This window comes from Pipistrellus kuhlii, unplaced genomic scaffold (genome assembly GCF_014108245.1).
Source record: "Pipistrellus kuhlii isolate mPipKuh1 unplaced genomic scaffold, mPipKuh1.p scaffold_m20_p_10, whole genome shotgun sequence".
Classification (NCBI taxonomy): Eukaryota; Metazoa; Chordata; class Mammalia; order Chiroptera; family Vespertilionidae; genus Pipistrellus; species Pipistrellus kuhlii.
Genome location: NW_023425405.1, coordinates 21,919,432 through 21,936,007, shown reverse-complemented (window position 1 = coordinate 21,936,007; position 16,576 = coordinate 21,919,432). Strand labels below are relative to the sequence as shown.

Sequence of the window (16,576 nt, the reverse complement as noted above, 5' to 3'; positions counted from 1 at the left end):
GGGGATGCGATTGGTCGCGGGTTCCCGCGGAAATCAAGGCTCCTTTTTTTTCCCCCTTACCCCGCCCACTCCGCCCGCCTGGCCTATGGCAAGAACTTGACAGAGACGGGTGTGGCCGGACTTTGTACTTTATTGAAATGGTGGGGAGCGGTAAGGAAGCGGGGGACGCTAGGAGGCGCCAGACGGGTTCTCGCTCAGTGACTGGAGGCCTGTGTGGGAGCGCACTGAAGAGGAGGGTAGGTCATCCGTGGTTGAGCAACTCCCAGCGCATGATTCCAGAGTCTGACACGGGCCAAATAAGCCAGGACATGCTTGTTCCAAACAATCTAGCGTTGAGTCGGGATGTGAGGAAGCAGGGCCGGGGCTGATGTAAAAAACCCTAGCAGTGAGAGTGCAGGGGTGAGGCTGAAGCGATGAGAGTTGGTGCCATGGATTCCAGCCTTCACATTGGATGACACAAGGGTATCCATCCTTAGATACTCTGCCACCTCTGCCAAGAAGCTCCCACTTTGTTCACCTTTCCACCCATTCTCAGAATGGGAAGACCCTAACCACAGGGCAGTGTTACTCCACTGCATCCCAATAGGATGGGGACCCCTCATTGGGCACTGCTCTCTAGCCCTTGGGCCGGAACTGCTTCCCCCCTGGAGCAGGGGTTAGTTATCACAGCTTTGACTAGTCTGCCTCCAGGAGGCTGGGCACATTCCTGATCACTCTCAGCCCACCCGGTCTGCAGTCACAACTGGTCCCCCACTCTGTCTACCATCCCTCACTGAGACAGAGAGATGTGCAGATGGCCCGGCTACCTTGTTTTGAGAACATCATAGGCTTTTGGACCAGAAGATCAGAGTTCAAACTATTTTTATGCTGTTTACTAGCACTGTGCTCCTGTGCAAATAATCAAACTTCTCTGACCCTTGGAATCCTCATTTTTCAAACGAGGGTGATTTTACCTTACGAGGCTGGGAAGTCTAGGTGATCTAACAGAGGCAAAGCACCCAGAGCAGAGGCAATGTAACTGTCACTCAAATGTTGCTTTTCTTTCTTCTCCAGATTGTCTGGATCAAAGTCTCATCTCACCCTCAATCTAACTCTTAAAATAACGATTATGGGTTAGGTTTCTGAATGTCGCCTAAAAAATTCAAACTCTACCACCTGCATCTCAACTGAGAAGGGCTTACCATAGCCCAACTCCCCTCTGGGTTAAAATCCCCATTGGTGCCGAAACTGGTTTGGCTCAGTGGTAGACCGTCGGTCTGCGGACTGAAGGGTCCCAGGTTCGATTCCGGTCAAGGGCATGTACATTGGTTGCAGGCACATCCCCAGTAGGGGTTGTGCAGGAGGCAGCTGGTCGATGTTTCTCTCTCATCGACGTATCTAGCTCTCTATCTCTCTCCCTTCCTCTCTGTGAAAAATCAATAAAATATATTTTTAAAATCCCCATTGGTGATAATCCAGTTCCCAGCAGGCACTGGGAAAAGTGGTCAAATGAATAAGAGGGTCTGGTGCAGAGATATGATATATCCTGGGACAGTCTCTTAGGGGGGTGTCCAGTTGTCTTCATAAAAAACGTTGTCATCATCAGGGTGACTGAAGCTGACATCATAGTCAGGCGGTGGAGTGAGAGGCTCCAATCTGGGGAGCGGCTCCAATTTGGGGAGCATGCCCAAGCTCTGCAGATCAGGAGCAGTGGACACAACTCGTGGTCCCCGAAGCCGGAGGCTGATAGGAGCTCTTCCAGCACTTCCTGGGGCCATAGACCCCTCTGAGCCCACTCGCCTTTCCACTCTGGCTCTCGTGGGCCCCTCTGGATGGCCAGGCTGTCCCTCCACGAGTCCTGGGGAGATTACCACACTGCTGTAGGGAGGTGGTTGATCCAATTCTTGGGGGCGGCACTGTGATTCCAACACCACAGCCTCTTCATAGGGTGGCACCTCAAAGGCTTCATTGTCCCTGACACAGGAGAAATAAGGTCATTGGTGTATTACTGAAAGGAGCCCTTTTCTATCCTCTACCAACAAAAGACCCTTCCATAGCCTCTGACCCCTCCTCTCACTGATACCAGAGATAGAGGTGGAAAGCAGTGCCCGTATGTCTGAGAGGCTAGAGAGACACAGGGAGAATGGGCACAGTGCAGCGATTTTTCAACCAGTGTGCTCCAAGAATTTATAACATGCAATACCTGACTACTTAGTCAAGGGCACTGACCTTCCCCCTTAGGCTGTCTAAAAGAATGACAGTAGCCATCACAACAATAGCTGTATGGTGGGAAAGAGTCAAGATTACATCTATTACATTTGTCAGATCGGCAAAAAAAAAAAATAAAAAAAAAATTATATATATATATATATATATATATATATATATATATATATATATATATATATTTTTGTGTGTGTGTGTGTGTGCTGCAGAATTTTAGTAATTAGTTTATGTGTGCCATGAGATGGAAAATCACTGGCACGGTATATTCCTTCAATCCTTCCCACCTCTCGACTCACCGAGCATTGCCTGAGGGACCTGGGCTGTCCGGCTGCATTGATTGGAACACCCATTCCAGAAAACAGGCCAGCAGGCAGGCAAACATGAAGAAGCCGCCCAAGGTCAGAAAGAAATAAGCAACAGGGAGGATGTTCGGCTGTAGGCCCAGCAAAGCCAGCCCCAGGAAGAAGGAGGCACAGCACAGGTAGAGAAGCGGCTTCTCCAGGCTCCCCCACAACTGGCTCGGCAACATGGCCCCTCCCCAGGCTCCTGCAAAAAGATACACAGCTGTCGTGTCTCAACCAGCATCTGGCATCATGGCTGGGACAGATTCCAAAGTAAGCATATCAGACACCTTTTGGGGGTTTCAGGCTCTTCAATCTCAAATTAAATAAATGGCCAAAATAGATGATCATCAGTATCCTCTCCAGCCTATAATTCTCTATAGGTTCACACTGGATCAGGGCCCCAGGGTATCAGGATGTGTGGAATAAGCCAGGACCCCCTGCCCAAGAGTTCTGATTCTCAGCAATCAAGCCAGTTTACTGTGTCATGGCCCTGCCCCCTTCCTTTTTCCTTCTTCCCTGGATTCTCCCAGATCTATCTTTCCACATCAGGATCCAGTCCCGGGTGGGCCCTGGGACCTTGGGGTTCAGTGGCATCTCTGGAACCCAGGTGATGGGGCAGGCCCTGCCCTTTTTCTATTTCTGTTTGCACTGGACCTCCATTCCCCAGCTTCGCAGTCAGGGCCCTCAGTAAGACCCTGTTGGGGTGAGTAGGGAGTAGGGGGTGCCACTTACCTGGTGTCTGACCCCACCTTCACATTTCCTCCAGTCAGTCCATGCTCCGTGGGAGGTAGAAAATGCACATAGACACAACTTAGCCACAGGGCCACAGCTACTACGTGAGAATCTTACAGAGGCCTAGGGCCATGGGCAGGAGCCAGATAACCTCTGACCTCTCTACACCACATCCACCCGGGTCCTCCACCCTCTCCTGGCTCTAACTCAGTAAGCTCACATTTCTAGTTTCCTGCCTGCAGTTAACAGGAGCTAGGAGGCAACTCGCAGGCAACCATGTCAGGAGTTCCCTGAACTCTGCACAGCAAGGACTCACAGACTCTGCAAAGGGGCCAGGCCCCTTCCTTACACCCCTGCCCCAATCCCATGACCCTCCCGTCACCTGTCACCCGTCACCCTCCTTAGGAGTTCCTACCTCACCAGTCTGGAACAGACTCCAAAGAAAGTAGCTTGTGGGGGAAGTGGGAGGCGGGGAGGAGGTGGAGCCCACTGGCCCCACCCTCTTTCCTGCCCCAGTCTCAGAGTTCCAGCCCAGGCTTCATTTTCCTCCCTTTCTCCATCCCGCTGACCTCTTGGGGCCTCGCCTTGATTTTTTTCTCATTCCATCCACCCCGTTCAGTGCCTTAATGGGAGTGCTTCTCCTCCCCACCCCAGTGAACTTTGTACTTAGGACCTGAGTTAAATTCACCTGTCCTCATCCCTTCTCAATGCGCAGTGTATTCCGAGCAGTTTGTCTTATGTTTAGGGAATATATATCGTGCCTGGGAGCAGAGATCACAGTTTGTTTTAATCTCTGTAGATCATGCCTTGCCCAGCAGACTGTGCGCACTGCTGTGGGCCTGCAATGGCGTGCTCTGCTTTCACTGCCACAGTACCGTTTCTGTGAGCTGCTTGTTTTCTGCAGACCTGTAAGACGAGTTTGTGTGTTTGCTTCTTGGCATGGTTAACTCTTGATTCTTCAAAAGCCACCTCCAAGGTGATGCCTGCTGTGGAGACTGTCTCCTCTGTGTGACCACAGCACTCCATCCTGTCTCAGCCTTTACCTGTTTATATAGTAATTTTCTGTTTCCACGTTTCCACTGCCAGCTTCTTATGGAGAGTGATTAGTTTTCAATCATCTCTAAATCCCAGCAACTAACTCAGGTCCTGACATAGAGCAGGTGCTTACTAAACACAGTAGAGGCCCAGGACCCACTCTTTCAGTTGTGGTCGGGCAGTAAATCTGGGTGAGGCAGATGCTGGGAGGTGCAGGGTGGCTGGAGGCACACCTTATTCTAAGACTCAGAGGAGGATAGACAAGGTTGGGTGCCATGCCTTCAGAGAGTTACCACTGGACAAACGGTGGGGAGTATCACCTAACGGGGTACAAGTCTAACCAAAGGACAGCCATGGGGCATAGCCTGGGCTGTCGCAGTAGTGTGTGTTTGTGTGTGTATGTGTGTGTGTGTCGGGGAGGCGGGGCTGGAATGGTATGGCTGTGTGTACAGTTGTGGAATGCCCAAGATGATGAGTCTCTGTCCCAGACGGATGGAGAGGAGAGGGAAGAGACATAACAGGAAGGCTGTTGTGTAAATCAGGTGTGTCTCTGTCGACACTGGGAATGCAGAGTGGGAGGAGAGCTGACTGTTATTTTGCTTCCACCATTTTCCTTACTGTTCAGCTTTCCTACGGGAAAAGTGTGGCTGGGATCAGAAGTATTTCAGTCTGCAGTTAATATACTAATAGAAGGAAATTGGCCAACAGCCCTTGCTATGTATAATAAGAGTAGATGTAAGAATGTCTAAACCTGTAGAGAATTGTTATGAATTTATTTGATCCAAAACTGAAAATTGCTGGGAAGCAAGATCTAATATGCTCTGAAGAATGACAGGGTTGTAGTTTCTTTCTTTCTTTCTTTCTTTCTTTCTTTCTTTCTTTCTTTCTTTCTTTTTCTTTTTTTAAAATATATTTTATTGATTTTTCACAGAGAGGAAAGGAGAGAGATAGAGAGTTAGAAACATCGATGAAAGAGAGTCATCGATTAGCTGCCTCCTGCATGTCTCCTACTGGGGATGTGCCCGCAACCAAGGTCCATGCCCTTGACTGGAATCAAACCCAGGACACTTCAGTCCGCAGACTGACGCTCTATCCACTGAGCCAAACCGGTTTCGGCTATAGTTTCTTTTATGCATTGGAAATTAAGGAGAGAATATAAGGAAGGTGGGAGAGAGCAAGGTGGGTAGGGATGGGCTTACAGGATAAGTTTATGTGCTCTGTTGAGGGTGATTATGTCTTCCAGGGGCATTACTTCTGGTATTTCAAAGTTGTGTTTAACCTAGATGCTCCCAGGGCAGGCTTAAAAACCTTTCACTAGAGAAGTGAAAGGCCTAGGGCACAACTACACACTGTGTGACCTTCCCAGTTAGGAATTTATGATTAGATCCCCCTGTGAGGTCACTTTCCCTTTTTTTTATCCACAACATCTGGTAACATGTAATTTCCCTCCCTTTTTTATTGTTTCCTCCAGTTGAATTCTAAGAAGCGTCATTATTGAGATAAGCAATGTCAAAGTGTTTATTGCCCAGAATACTCATGGCCAAATTGCTTCCCAAAGCTCTTATTCTTTTCTTTATCAATTAAGCATCCTTAGCAATGTATCAATTCAATTGCCCATCCATTTTCTACTTGCCTACTTTTTACAAACCACCTTCCTAGAAGTTGTTTGACCCCTCTCAGCTGACCACTGTGCCCACCTTATTTGTGGGGATAATAATAGCAAAGGGAAGTGAGGGACCCAGCCAGCATGGCTCAGTGGTTGAGCATCGACCTATGAACCAGGAGGTCACCGTTCGATTCCCAGTCAGGGTATATGTCAGGGTTGTGGGCTCGATCCCCAGTAGGGGGCATGCAGGAGGCAACCAATCAATAATTCTCACATTGATGCTTATCTCCCCCTCCTCTCTCTCTTCTCTCTTCCCCCCCCCCCCCCCCCCCCCCCCCCGCCCCAAGCCCGGGCTGACCAGCAGCCCCGGAATGACGGATGAACAGATAACTCCGACACAGTTTCACTATGGGGGAGAGGGCTAAGGGATGGCCCATCTGAAGAAGCCAGCAGCCACAATTGCCTGCCTTGTTAGCCCATTATTGTACAGCAGATTGAGATAAAGTTTATCTTTTAGATGCAATCAGCAGGTAAGTAGTATTGGGAGGACACATGTGTTTACATTGTCCTCTAAGCAAGAGCATCTAGGGACTAAGTATAGGGATTCCAGTAAACACCCAGTGGTCTGCACTTGCACAGACTTTATTGGAAAGGTCGAGGAATAATTAGAAGTGCCACCTTCGACATTCCACTGTCTCCCCTAAGTCGGAATTCCAATAAACAGGGAAGGTGGTCTTCCACACACTTCCCCTTTCTCAGAATATCATCCTTACAATTTTCCAACCAAGTCTCTTCTGCTCCCCAATATCTCCCTTTCTGAAATCAATATAAACATATTTTTTTGAAAAAAGGTTAGTGCGGGGACAGGGAGAAAGGGAGAAGTGGAGATCATTGACAGACTTCCAGTGAGTCTACCACTGAATGCTTCTCTTAAGACTATATTTCTGTGATTTTGTGTTTCTGAATATGGGTCTGCTTTATACTTGTGGCCAGCATGTATGCATTATTTTGGGTACTGCTCACTGTGCTAAATTCTTTATGCAAATTAACTAATTTAAAATATGCATAATGTAATAAGGTACTGTTATCATGTGCATTTTATGGGTGAAGTCAGACACTTGAGGAAAAAGTGGGGTTAAGACTTGAACCCTCAGTTCCAGTCCAGAAACCTGGCTCTTACCCACTTAGTATACCCACTCTAAACATTCTTTTTGGCTGCCCTCATAATGTTAATTTAACAAAACACCTGTGATATTCTAAGATCTTTATTCTGATTTTCCCTGGAGAAATGGTTAGATGCTATTGCCTTTTGCAAAGGCAGCAAAACAGAATGTCAGAAAATGACATAAGATATTGACTATAAGGCAAGATTGGGAAATTAAAATTACAGGCTCTGTATCAGGATGCTTATCATTTATGAGCTCATTAAGACTGGTTGTGAAAGGTAACAACACTTTTAACTGAATGGCTCTGGAAGCCCAATGTGCAGGTGACCTTTTCTAAAAGGGAGTTGGTGGTAATATATTATGTGTGAACAAACAATTTGGCCCACATCCATGATTTTCATTTGCTCCTTAATAACAACCACGTGAGGGCAGTCTGATGATCATTTTCATGTTACAGCTCAGAGAAAGTACAACTTGTTTCATTAAAATCAAATGTAGAATCTTTACCGCTTAACTCGGTTGAGAGTGTTTTTCTCTGTTAGTTGCCTTACAGCTCCTCAAACGTGTAGGGAAGGTGGATAAGTGATTTAACATGAAGCAGGTCAGAACACTAATATTTCTGGGTTGGAAATACTTCCAAAGAATCATAAATCTTCAAGTATGTAGTTACTCTCACCAACTAGTTGTCATCCTATATAATAAAGAGCTAATATGCTAATTAGACCAGACAGCAGAACGACTGTCCAGATAACCTTCCGGATGAAGGTGAGGCTGTGAAGGGCTGCGAGGGCTGAGCCCCTTGCAGAATTTCATGCATTGGGTCTCTAATATTATATAAAGGTCTCTGGGAACAAACTAAGTAAATATTGGGGCTCAGGATGTCCCTCTTACTCAGGTATTTAGCACCAAGCCACAATAAGTGAATATTGAATTTGAGAAATTGAGCATTTGTTATTACCAAGTGACAAAAATGCATGTGTTTATTAGAGATGTCTATAGGTAGTGGTAACAGGTTCCCACATGAATATGTCCCTATATATGAGAAAACAAAGAAGTATTGTGATTGTGGTTAGTCACATATATTTTAGAGATGGCCAAACTGGGTTTCAGATCTCAGTTCTACCATCTTATAAACTTGGATTATATATATATATGATTTGAATTTTTAAATCTGCAATGGCTCTGGCATTAGGACTTATTTGTCTCCTAGTTAACAGGGCTTAGATGTCACTGCACAGGTGAGCATGTCCTCCTCTACTGGAAGTCCTTGTCTTGTGGCCACCTCAGGGGCTTCATTCTTTTATGTTGTTGTTAATCCCCACTCAAGGATATTTTCCCATTGATTTTTAGAGAGAGTGGAAGGAAGAGACAGAGAGGAAGAAACATTGATTGGTTGCCAACCAGGGCCAGGGATCAAGCCTGTAACCAAGGTATGAGGTACCTGCCCTTGGTTAGAATTGATCCCGGGACCCTTCAGTCCATAAGCTGACACTCTATCCACTGAGCCAAACCAGCTAAGGCGGGGGCTTTACTCTTCTTAAATGTTTAGCCACTTTCAATTTTCTATTTGCTGCAGGGGTTCTCTTGTGAATTTGAGGGGTATGCACATTTTCTAATCCAAGCATCTTTATTACATCTTTCTCCCAATGTGGACATCTTGAACTTTTTATTCTAGTAACAATGTACAGTTTATGAGGGCACTGCAGATCCCCACCATATTTATCATGATCTGCAGGTGAAGGCTGAAATGTGTTATCTGGAATTTTTGACTTGATAGATTTGTGATGAATCCATTTTATACAAATGAAACCCTTTGTCTTAGTTTGTAGTCTGCTTGGGGCCTCTGAACTAGTGAGTGCAAAATCCCAGCCTTGAGTGTGGTGACTGCTTTGCAGAGGCAGCAGCTGCTAAATGTCGTTTAGGTTGAACTTACCGATGACCAATACATTTTTATTGTTCATTTGCTGGGTGTGACAATGTGAGGTGTATGCAATAGATCCCATAAGAGTCTCACTCTCAAAAGGCTTAATGTGCAGAAGAGGAAAGACATGTATATACTAACTGTAAGACAAGGAACAAAGTGACAAATGCTGCAAACAAGGTACAAAGTGCTGCTAGGATCAGAGGTGAGACATTGTGCTAAGAAGAGTGGGGACCAGGAATGTGAGGGTTCCTGGACTGCAAGAGGGTGCAGGCCTGGCTGAGGGAATCCCCCACGTCCCCACCTCCCGCTGCCCGAGTGCACGAATTTTATGCACCTGGCCTCTAGTGTAATATATCAAGACATAATTGAGATAAACTATACAATCCTTTTTTTTCCCTATCAATATCATAGCCCAAGATTTCCAATGTTCTTCATAATTTTTCAGAGATACAGTTTTTGATGGCTATGAGACATTACATCTTGGACATAACATAATTTATTCAAGCATCCTCCTACTATTAGATATATAAGTTATTTGGTATCACAAATAATGCTGAGACAAGAATCTCATGAAATCTGCTTTGAGGGAGAGAGTGCTTATTTAGTCATGTACTTCGGGCATCACTTCATAAATAAGCCTGGGGTGGCTATCCTGAAATCCTGGAATATGCTAGAATAATGGAAAAGGGGAAGAGGAGAGGAAGCCAAAACGTGATGGGGGACAAATGGAGAAAATAGATGTGCGATGAGAAAGAGCCAGAGGGAAGGGAGATTGGAAGATGGCTTTTGCTCCTAAAACCCCTTGAGCTGAGCCATCATAGTACACTTGGTTCATACCAGGCCTCCAAGTGTGGTTTCAGCTGCTGAATAAAGGATATATTTTTAAAATATATTTTATTGATTTTTTACAGAGATGAAGGGAGAGGGATAGAGAGCTAGAAACATCGATGAGAGAGAAACATCGACCAGCTGCCTCTTGCACACCCCCTACTGGAGATGTGCCCACAACCAAAGTACATGCCCTTGACTGGAATCAAACCCGGGACCTTTCAGTCTGCAAACCAACGCTCTATCCACTGAGCCAAACCGGTTTCGGCAATAAAGGATATTTTCAAAGAAGTTCAAATACTGTTGGAACACAGGGTATTCTGATTATTGCACAGTGGGCACAGGTAGGACAGGGACTTTGGATAAGTATGATAACTGGGGGAGTGGCAAAGCTATAGGTTTGTGTGTGAGCAGCAGGCAGGGAGAGGCCTGGGGTTTTCTCAGGATCTGGCCTGTGGGTCAGAGGAAGGGGTATGAGGGATGAGCATCCCCTCAGGCCAAGGCAGCTCCAGCCTGTCTCCCTGCACTGCCTTGCCCTGGTTCTGCTGGTCAGTGTAGCTGGACCTGGTTTGAATATCTGGGCGCAAGCTCAGCCTAGCTCTGGTCCCTCTAGTCTTCTCCCACTGGGCCTCAGGTTCTAGCCCCATCTCAGACTCTGTGGCTGGTCAAAAGGCGGTAAGTGCCAAACTGGATAGTTGCAAAATCCATGTGGCTTAGTTTGCTGTCCCTGACAGAGAGACCCAGGGAGTTTCTGCAGCAGAAAAAGGGGAACTGTTTCCTGCTCCTTCCACACAAGGGGGCAGAGGGAGCTGGGAACGCAGGAAGAGCTGCTCTTCTCAAACACCTGAGTAGACAGGATGTGATGGCAGCAGCAAGGACACAAACACTCGGAGATGGTATATCCAATGGCATTAGGTTTATTGTGTGGGGAGGTAGAGTATGGGGCTCTCAAACAGCACCTGTGAGGCACAGAGCAGCCATGAGAGTGAAGCAAATAAGGCACCACAGCCAGGGCCACCACCCCCATGGGGAAACCAGGGTCCTAGTGCCCCTCGGTGCAGGAGGGGTGAACAGATGGTCTGCTTCTTACACCAATGGTTCTGCTTCTTCTGGGCATCCTTATAGTCTGGCACTCACAGCTGAAGGCACAGGGCCCATCCACTTCTCTCCTGGGTGGAGAAACTCACGCATGTCAGAGGCTGACTCCACAGCCCCAGGAAGAGCTGTGCTTGGCTTCAAGGCAGAGGCTTCCTTCTCTCCTATGAGGGTGAAGGTGGCCCCTCCCCATTCAACCCTAAGCAACTGTGTCTACAGAAGGCTTCATTGTTGGACATACCTGGAACATTTTTTGCTCTGAATCTGTCCTGCTCAACTGACATAATGGCGGGGGTGTGTATGTATGTGTGTGTGTGTGGTAGTGGGGGGGGGGGGGGGGGGGCTAGGGTCAAGGGCAGCTCAGTGTGAACTTGTCACTTACCCAGCAGGTAGGCTAGCAACTCCATCCGGTCAGAGCCAAACAGCATTTGGGTTTGGCCGTCCAGGTGGGCCACAGTGACAGGAAGCCCAAAGGCCTAGAGAAAGCAGTAACAGTGCATGGTTGTTAGGACAACCAGAACTTGCTTGAGGACATAGAAGCAAAAAGCTTCTATGTATGACAAGCATGTCAAAGGTTAACAGGGGCCAAATAAACAAAAAAAACAAAAGCTTCAATTTTCTTTTTTTTCTTTATATATATATATATATATATATATATATATATATATATATATATATAAAATTGATTTTGTACAGAGAGGGAGGGAGAGAGATAGAGAGTTAGAAACATCGATGAGAGAGTCATCGATCAGCTGCCTCTTGCACACCCTCTCCTGGGGATATGCCCGCAACCAAGGTACATGCCCTTGACCGGAATCGAACCCAGGTCCCTTCAGTCCCCAAGCTGACGCTCTATCCATTGAGCCAAACCGGTCTCCGAAAAAGTTTCAATTTTCATAGAAATGTAGGTTTATTTTAAAAAGTATGGTATATATACAAAAACAACAACAACAAACAAACAAAAAAACAAGAGCAATGATAAAATTAATGTTTTCTTCCTGATACTTGACATTTCTTTTCTGCTATTTTTCCTACTTTGGAGGAAAGCTTGTTCACAGTGATTACTTTCAAAATTGACCCAAGGTGAATGTCAGTAATTCTGGATCTGACAAGAGATTTATTTCCTGTCATAATTGTAAATAACTGCTCACACCATTATATTGGCTGGGCCACAAAAATATTTGCTCAGGGCCACATGCAGCCCGCAGACTGTGAGTTTGACATGCTTGCTCTATGATAAGAGGCTCTACAGCTCTAAGAAGTTTCCTAACTCTCAGATGCTTTATCTTCTAACACCATCTAGCTCTCCCTTTCCTTGGGCTCAGGGGCAGGAAGAGAGAGGAGCGTCATCTGTAAGAGCTACGGAGGACTCATGCAGGGAGCAGCTTTGAACAGAAGCATAGGGACCCAGCAGAGACTTGCAGAGAGTGCTCTGTTCAGCACAGGGGTTGGGGGCACACATCAAGAGTGGCTCACCCCGTATTTGCAGGCTGCCTCGGTGGTCTCCTTGAGCTGGTTCTTCACCTGTGGCGTTGAGATCTTTTCCAGAAGTGCCCGGGCTCCTTCTGTCGACATGCCTGCCTTCTCTGCAGCCTGGGGGGATGTGGCAGGGAGCACAATTGTGTCTCCATCAGTGGGAGTGGGGATCTCAGGAGAAAACTCGGGTCTTTCTACTTTCTGCCCCCAAGTTTTCCTGGCAGGGCCTTTACCCACCCACGAGTGGAGATCTATTCTTGCCAAGAAGGGCTATTTTCTTCCATAAAATCAATCAATCAATCAATCAATCTGAGTTTGGTGGAAAAAGCAGATGGCAGTTATAGTTGTATCAACTGAACACCAGGGGGTGTCTTAGAGGCAGCTCCTGACCTCTTCAGTAACCAATGACAAGGCCACGTGGTACCAGGCCAGGGGCCAGGGCCACTTTAAAGACCTTGTTAGTAGCAGAACCAACACTAGAATCCGGGACTCTTGCCTTCCTACTTCTCAGAATTCCTGAAGAGCTCATGGTTTTGTTGTTTTGTTAAAGACTGTGCTCTAATTCCCATGGAATTTCCTGGGGACTTGAGCAGCACGTGACTGTAGCTACCTGCTTGGCTTTCAGAGGATGATAAAGGCTTCAGTTTGGGGTTTATTGTAGTTTGGGATCAGTGGTTTGGCTGCACATTAGAATCTCCTGGGGGAGCTTTTAAAAATCCCTATTCACAGACCATCCCCTTGAGCAATTACACTGGAATTTCTGGATGGCGCTGCCCAGGTGTTCCAGGTAATTTTAATATACAGCCAAATCCGAGGACCACTGAAACCTGACCTCATTGGCCCCCGGAGTGGAACAGGAAATCGTGCATTCTGATGTGACACTGTCTTTGACTCACTGCATGAGAAGTCTAGATCCCAGACCAAATGCCCAATGTTAGGGGAATGGTTCAGTAAAAAACAAGTCCACTGAATGGAACACTGTGTAGTAGCTAAGCATTACACTGTAAATATTAAGTGAAAAGGCAAGCCTCTGCATACACTTTGCAGGAATAAAAACACTGGATATATTGGCCATTTTTGTGTGTGTTTAACTTTTGTAATATTCCATTTTAGATATTAAATTTGAATATGTCTTAGCTAAAGGGAAAATTCTGTTTTGAATTTCCTGATTTAATCCCAAAGAAAAATGTACTCTGTGGCACACATTTCATTGTTTTGAGCTATTCCCATTTGTTCTTCCTCAGGCTATTTATTTATTTATTTATTTATTTATAATTCTGGCTTGACTCAGTTATCTCTTCTTGTCTTTTTAATAATTTTATTAATTCTTTATTGTTGAAAGTACATACGTCCCCTTTTGCCTCTTTTGCCCTCTCCCAGTCTGTTCCTGAAGCCCAGCCCCTGCCTTCACCCCCTCTATTGTCTGTGTCCATTGGTTATACTTATATGCTTACAAGTTCTTTGGTTGATCTCTTATCTTTTTGTCTTCTTAAAGCCTATTTTTAAAGTATCCTGACTTCTACTCTGTATGTGTGGGTGAGATTTCTGTTGGGAGTGGTCTGGAGCCAAGACTTGCCAAATACTTCTTCCCTTCCTATGGAGGTGGGGTGGGGAGCAGTTATCCTCGCTCTCCTACTGACTTCTTCCATCAAAATTCAAATGTAGAATTTTCACTTCCCCTTTCAACCTTGAGATATACTTTTGAGAGTCCTCTTAGTTCCAAACTTTTAGTAATTTGGCCTCTCAAACACAGATGTCCTTTCATCCTAAATAACAATGACCTCTTCCATGTAGAAGGAAAACTATGTCCTCTCCTTCCACCCCCAACTGTTCTCAGATCCCCTATGGAGGGGGGCAGGGCCAGGACACTCACTGCCAGGATACTCCCGGGCTCCGTGATGTCTTCATCCTGGGGAGGAGAACACTCAGCAGGAAGGGGTGGAGGGGTGAGGGGTGGGATGGACAGTAGGACAGTGAACAATAGGGTAGGGCAGAAGCAGGTGTCTGGAAATGGGCCTAGGGGAGGGTCACCAAGTCCTCCAGAGTCTCCCATATGGGTTCCTAGAACCTGCCCTCACCCGTGACCAGACCCGCATCCACAGTTCCCTGGACACTTTCTCCAGCATCTCAGGATGCTCCATGTTCACAGCGGTGAGGAAGCGCATGGCTGACAAACTTCCTGTGGGGCAGAGGCACTCAGAGGTAGAGCTCCCCTCGCTTATTCCACACACACACACCCCCCCCGCCCCGCCCCTGCCTGCATGGTGGGCCTGCTCTTTCCTGCTTCTGACATCCCTAGAGCTTACTCGCCCTCAGCCTCTCACCCAGGTTTCTCATAACTGATTGTCCTGCTCTTTTTCCTCTTATGTCCCCTTAACATTCTTTGTTCAACTCTGAGCCTGAGTTTTTCCAGGGTTTGTCTCATTTAAGTTAAGTCACCTAGTCCTTCCTTCTTGGGCCTACAATCTCCAGCTTCGCTGCCTTCTACTTGCTGTCCCCGCCAGTATCCCACTCTTTACCTTTTTCAAGGATCACAGAGAAGAAGTCCTTAGGTATCCGGATGGGAACCTGGACGTGCTGTCCCAGGAGCTTTATGTCATTTGTCAAGTATTTGCCCTTGGAAGGAACCAGGGCTGGCGGTTTGTTCCCTAAAAGTGGAAATTTGGACCCGCTGGTGAGAGATCTAAGAATCCCAGACTTGGGGGACCCCTCCAGGGTTTTGGGCAGCCCCTGCCCCCCCCCCCCCCCCCGCCCGGCCTTGGAAATCAGTCCTCCCTCAAATCCCAACCCCAAGTGCTGCTTCCTTTATACCACTGCTTTTCATGATCCCTGCAATCAAGGACGGGCGCAACTGCAGGTGGACGTTCCAGATGTTCTTATATCGGCACAGGATCTGCAGGAGCAGAGGCGAAGGTCCGAGCCCATGTGCAACATGGAAGGAATCACATGTCAGAGGGAAAGGCAAGGGAGGTGCATGGCAACTGGTTAGCCAAAGGCTCTAAGCGAAAAGTAGGGATTAGGTGGACCCCTTACATTGTTTGGTTTGAAATGGCAGAACTCTCTCACTCCCAGAAATCTGTCCCAGAACCTTACTTAGCTCCTAAGGACGGTTTCCATCCTCCTCCCAGCCCCCTAAATTGACACCAGAGGGCTAAGAGGTGGGGTGCCAAGGCTTTCTCCTTGACTTTTCTGAGTTGCCCCCTTTCCAAACCGGTGTGGGAAACCACTGCCTTAGGATATAAGGACTCGACCTGGAGCCAGCGACTGTATCATCTGTTTTACGATCACGAAGTGACCTTCGGCCCTGGCTCTCTGTCTGCGTGTCCTAAACTCTTGAGGCAGCGCCAGGCATTGCAGGAGACCACGGGCCCTGCGTCCTGCGCCCGCCCTTCCCTCTGCCCTCGGCGCCCGGGCCCCGGCGTCACCTCGAAGCCTAGCCAGGAGTAGGGGGACAGCACGTCGTAGAACAGCTCCACGGTCCGCGGCAGGGGCCCCATCGCAGAGGAGAAGCGAGCGCCACCCCAGCAGAGGTGGCGCAAGTTTCCTTTTTCTGGAGCGGGGTGACACAGTCCCCTTTCCCGGCCTGACCGGAGCACCGCCTCCCGCCCGCACCGCGCAGCCTCCGGGAGGAGATCAGCCCGGGCGGGGCGGGCGGGGCTGCGCCGCTGGAGCGGGGTCGGGCGCCGTGTCCCCAGAGGAGCTCGCAAGCCTGGAGACCTGCGCGACTCGCCCTGCCTCGGGGTGGAGTCTGGGGCCAAGGGCGGTGGTTTGAGATGCATGCTGCACCTCCCACGCTGTACCTCCCACTTAGCTGAGCTCCCTGGGCAGGCTGCTCACCCTCTCTGATGATCTGTATTTCTCAGAGCTTAGTACAATCATCCTTAGTACTATCAGACATTTTACAAATGAGGAAACTTACATGATAACTCCTACCTCTTATAGACTTAAAAAGGACTCAGATTGGCAGTTGCAGGAACTTCCCGGAGCTGGAGCAGAGTAAGAAGTGGCTGAACATATAGATAGATGGATATTGATGTATGATTATCTGTATTTCTCAGAGCTTAGCACAATGCCTGGGACATATTTGACCATCAGTACATATTTTGAGGGAAGGAGAGGAGGAGGCCTCTCTGCCACAATAATTGGAGTGGTAATGCGGAATGGT

At 47.5% G+C, this 16,576-nt stretch overlaps 2 protein-coding genes across 4 annotated transcripts; both read right to left on the bottom strand.

Moving 5' to 3' along the window:
- Positions 1 to 1,417: 1,417 nt before the first annotated feature.
- Positions 1,418 to 4,661, bottom strand: TMEM139 (transmembrane protein 139). 2 transcript variants are annotated; one of them, XM_045577746.1, is made up of 3 exons: positions 3,282 to 4,661; positions 2,502 to 2,751; positions 1,418 to 1,953 (listed from the first exon to the last, which is right to left on the bottom strand). In XM_045577746.1, the coding sequence occupies exons 2-3, from the start codon at positions 2,732 to 2,734 to the stop codon at positions 1,539 to 1,541; spliced, it is 648 nt and encodes a 215-aa protein (XP_045433702.1). In that variant the 5' UTR covers positions 2,735 to 2,751; positions 3,282 to 4,661; the 3' UTR covers positions 1,418 to 1,538. The 2 variants fall into 2 exon arrangements, with proteins under 2 accessions (XP_045433702.1, XP_045433704.1); XM_045577748.1 differs by having other exon boundaries at positions 3,697 to 4,661.
- Positions 4,662 to 10,736: 6,075 nt separating this feature from the next.
- GSTK1 (glutathione S-transferase kappa 1) lies at positions 10,737 to 16,015 on the bottom strand. Of its 2 annotated transcripts, none has more exons than XM_036429106.2 (8): positions 15,837 to 16,015; positions 15,223 to 15,304; positions 14,931 to 15,059; positions 14,490 to 14,590; positions 14,285 to 14,320; positions 12,412 to 12,528; positions 11,318 to 11,411; positions 10,737 to 11,099 (listed from the first exon to the last, which is right to left on the bottom strand). In XM_036429106.2, the coding sequence occupies exons 1-8, from the start codon at positions 15,906 to 15,908 to the stop codon at positions 10,960 to 10,962; spliced, it is 771 nt and encodes a 256-aa protein (XP_036284999.1). In that variant the 5' UTR covers positions 15,909 to 16,015; the 3' UTR covers positions 10,737 to 10,959. The 2 variants fall into 2 exon arrangements, with proteins under 2 accessions (XP_036284999.1, XP_036285000.1); XM_036429107.2 differs by having other exon boundaries at positions 10,737 to 11,009; positions 15,837 to 16,010.
- Between the last annotated feature and the right edge of the window lie 561 nt (positions 16,016 to 16,576).

Bases quoted from the DNA above. Each gene is read 5' to 3' on its own strand.
- GSTK1 (XM_036429106.2), bottom strand. From the start codon at position 15,908: ATGGGGCCCCTGCCGCGGACCGTGGAGCTGTTCTACGACGTGCTGTCC. The intron at 15,305-15,836 runs GTGACGCCGGGG...CTGCTCCTGCAG, and splicing joins ACTCCTGGCTAGGCTTCGAG to ATCCTGTGCCGATATAAGAA. The intron at 14,321-14,489 runs GTGAGGGCAGGT...TCTCCTCCCCAG, and splicing joins GGATGCGGGTCTGGTCACGG to GATGAAGACATCACGGAGCC.
- TMEM139 (XM_045577746.1), bottom strand. From the start codon at position 2,734: ATGTTGCCGAGCCAGTTGTGGGGGAGCCTGGAGAAGCCGCTTCTCTAC. The intron at 1,954-2,501 runs GTGAGTCGAGAG...CTCCTGTGTCAG, and splicing joins GGTCCCTCAGGCAATGCTCG to GGACAATGAAGCCTTTGAGG.